This window comes from Chaetura pelagica, unplaced genomic scaffold, assembly GCF_000747805.2.
Source record: "Chaetura pelagica isolate M959 unplaced genomic scaffold, ChaPel_1.0 scaffold269, whole genome shotgun sequence".
In the NCBI taxonomy this organism is placed as follows: domain Eukaryota; kingdom Metazoa; phylum Chordata; class Aves; order Apodiformes; family Apodidae; genus Chaetura; species Chaetura pelagica.
This window is the reverse complement of record NW_009954705.1, coordinates 822,149-823,721: the sequence shown is the minus strand read 5'-3', so window position 1 is coordinate 823,721 and position 1,573 is coordinate 822,149. Positions and strand designations below refer to the sequence as shown.

The window sequence follows — 1,573 nt, the reverse complement described above, 5'->3', positions numbered from 1 at the left end:
AGCACGTCAGAAGTTGGAAATAATTCCTACTAGCTTATCATCATTCAGGTGATTAACAGGCACAAGCATAACAGCAGTTGTTGAGGGAGGACAGCAATCCTGTTATTATCAGAATGCTTACAGGCAGCTTTATATTTTCATGTTTAATAAAGCTTTCCCCCCTCCCCTCCATATAAAGCTTTCCATCAAAGGCTTTCCAAGCATTTTATAAAGGCAGGTTAGTGTTAGATTATCAATATTTCCCTTTTACAGAGAGCAAATTGAGGCCCAAAAAAGTCATTTGAGCAGAATAAAACAACAAATCTCAACCCAAAATAGAAACAAAATCAAAACCTCCTGGCAAAAATCCCCTTCTCCAACTCTCTCTCTATTTAGTTGCTATGCACCTTTTTGCTTTTTTTTTTTTTTTGGTTAAAAATAACCCAACCAGACAAACAAAAGAGAATGGGGAGGAAATCATAAGTTTCAACATACTTACTTCCATACTGCTGGCATTAGTATAAAAATAAAGGGTTTTATTTTTTATTTTACAAAAATAAAGTCTACTGAGTCACGCAGGATCTCACTGGGGGGTTTATTTGACTTTGGAAGACAAAGCCTGCTTGAAACGTCTCTTGAGATCTTGCATGTTGGGAGATTTGGGCCGAGGGATGATGGATGATCGCCTCTTGTCTGTGCTGCTGGCATGCTGTAGTTTGCTGACCTCCTTGCAAAGGTACTGGAAAACATCACAGACCCCCTGGGAGTCATCGCTTGTGGAGATTTCCAAGAACAGGCTCCCTAGTTCGTTTGCCAGCTGTAGTCCCTCTTTTGCCTGCACTTGCCTGGCATGGAGGAGGTCTGCTTTGTTCCCTACAATGATGATGGGAGTCCTGGCATCTGGGTGGATCTTGCGTATGTGCTGGTACAGAGGTTGGACTGACTGGTAGCTGCTATAGTCTGTGATGGAGTACACCAGGAGGAAGCCCTCTGCCCATTTCACACACCTGGACAAGGAGTCCAGCACCTGTGCACAGTCTTCCTGCACCTGTAGTAGGACAGAGAGCATGAATTTGACATTAGGTCATTAAAGCATAGAGTCTGTATCATAGACAGCATCGTTATATAGGTCCAAAGGGAAGCCTGAGCTCTCTCTTAGGAGACTGAAGTCTGGCTTTGTGGGAAGCTGGGGCTCAAAAGCTGAGCCTTCAGATGGCAGAGAAGAACAGATGGATCCAAACCATCTCCATACCTGGATGCACCCCGGCGTGTCTTGGATCTGCACGGCAACGTGGTCGCCCTCCAGATGGACCAGCCGGGAGTAGAGGTTGCCTGGGGAGCAGAGACCCGTCAGGACAAGCCCCAGCCGCGGGGGTGCCCGCCGCGGGGTCCCCGCCGCCTCACCTGTGTTGGGCTCGTAGTCCCCGATGAACCGCTTGGTCAGGAACCGCACGATCATGGCTGAAACACACAGCGGCCACGTTAGGCGGGACGGACGGGCAGGAGAAGGGGGGCAGGACAGACGGAGGAAGGGGCGGGCGGGCAGCCCCGCTGCTCCCCGCACTCACCGCTCTTGCCGACGCCGCGGGCGCCC

The 1,573-nt window shown here is 49.3% G+C and overlaps 1 protein-coding gene across 1 annotated transcript; it reads right to left on the bottom strand.

Annotated features, from left to right (window-relative positions):
- Nucleotides 1-574: 574 nt before the first annotated feature.
- RASL11A (RAS-like, family 11, member A) lies at nt 575-1,566 on the bottom strand. Its single transcript, XM_010005632.1, has 4 exons — nt 1,548-1,566; nt 1,384-1,440; nt 1,232-1,311; nt 575-1,027 (listed from the first exon to the last, which is right to left on the bottom strand). The coding sequence occupies exons 2-4, from the start codon at nt 1,436-1,438 to the stop codon at nt 575-577; spliced, it is 588 nt and encodes a 195-aa protein (XP_010003934.1). The 5' UTR covers nt 1,439-1,440; nt 1,548-1,566.
- Between the last annotated feature and the right edge of the window lie 7 nt (nt 1,567-1,573).

Coding starts and splice junctions, on each gene's coding strand:
- RASL11A (XM_010005632.1), bottom strand. CDS start 1,438: ATGATCGTGCGGTTCCTGACCAAGCGGTTCATCGGGGACTACGAGCCC. Junction 1,312..1,383: donor GGACTACGAGCCCAACACAG/GTGAGGCGGCGG, acceptor TCTGCTCCCCAG/GCAACCTCTACTCCCGGCTG. Junction 1,028..1,231: donor ACACGCCGGGGTGCATCCAG/GTATGGAGATGG, acceptor GTCCTACTACAG/GTGCAGGAAGACTGTGCACA.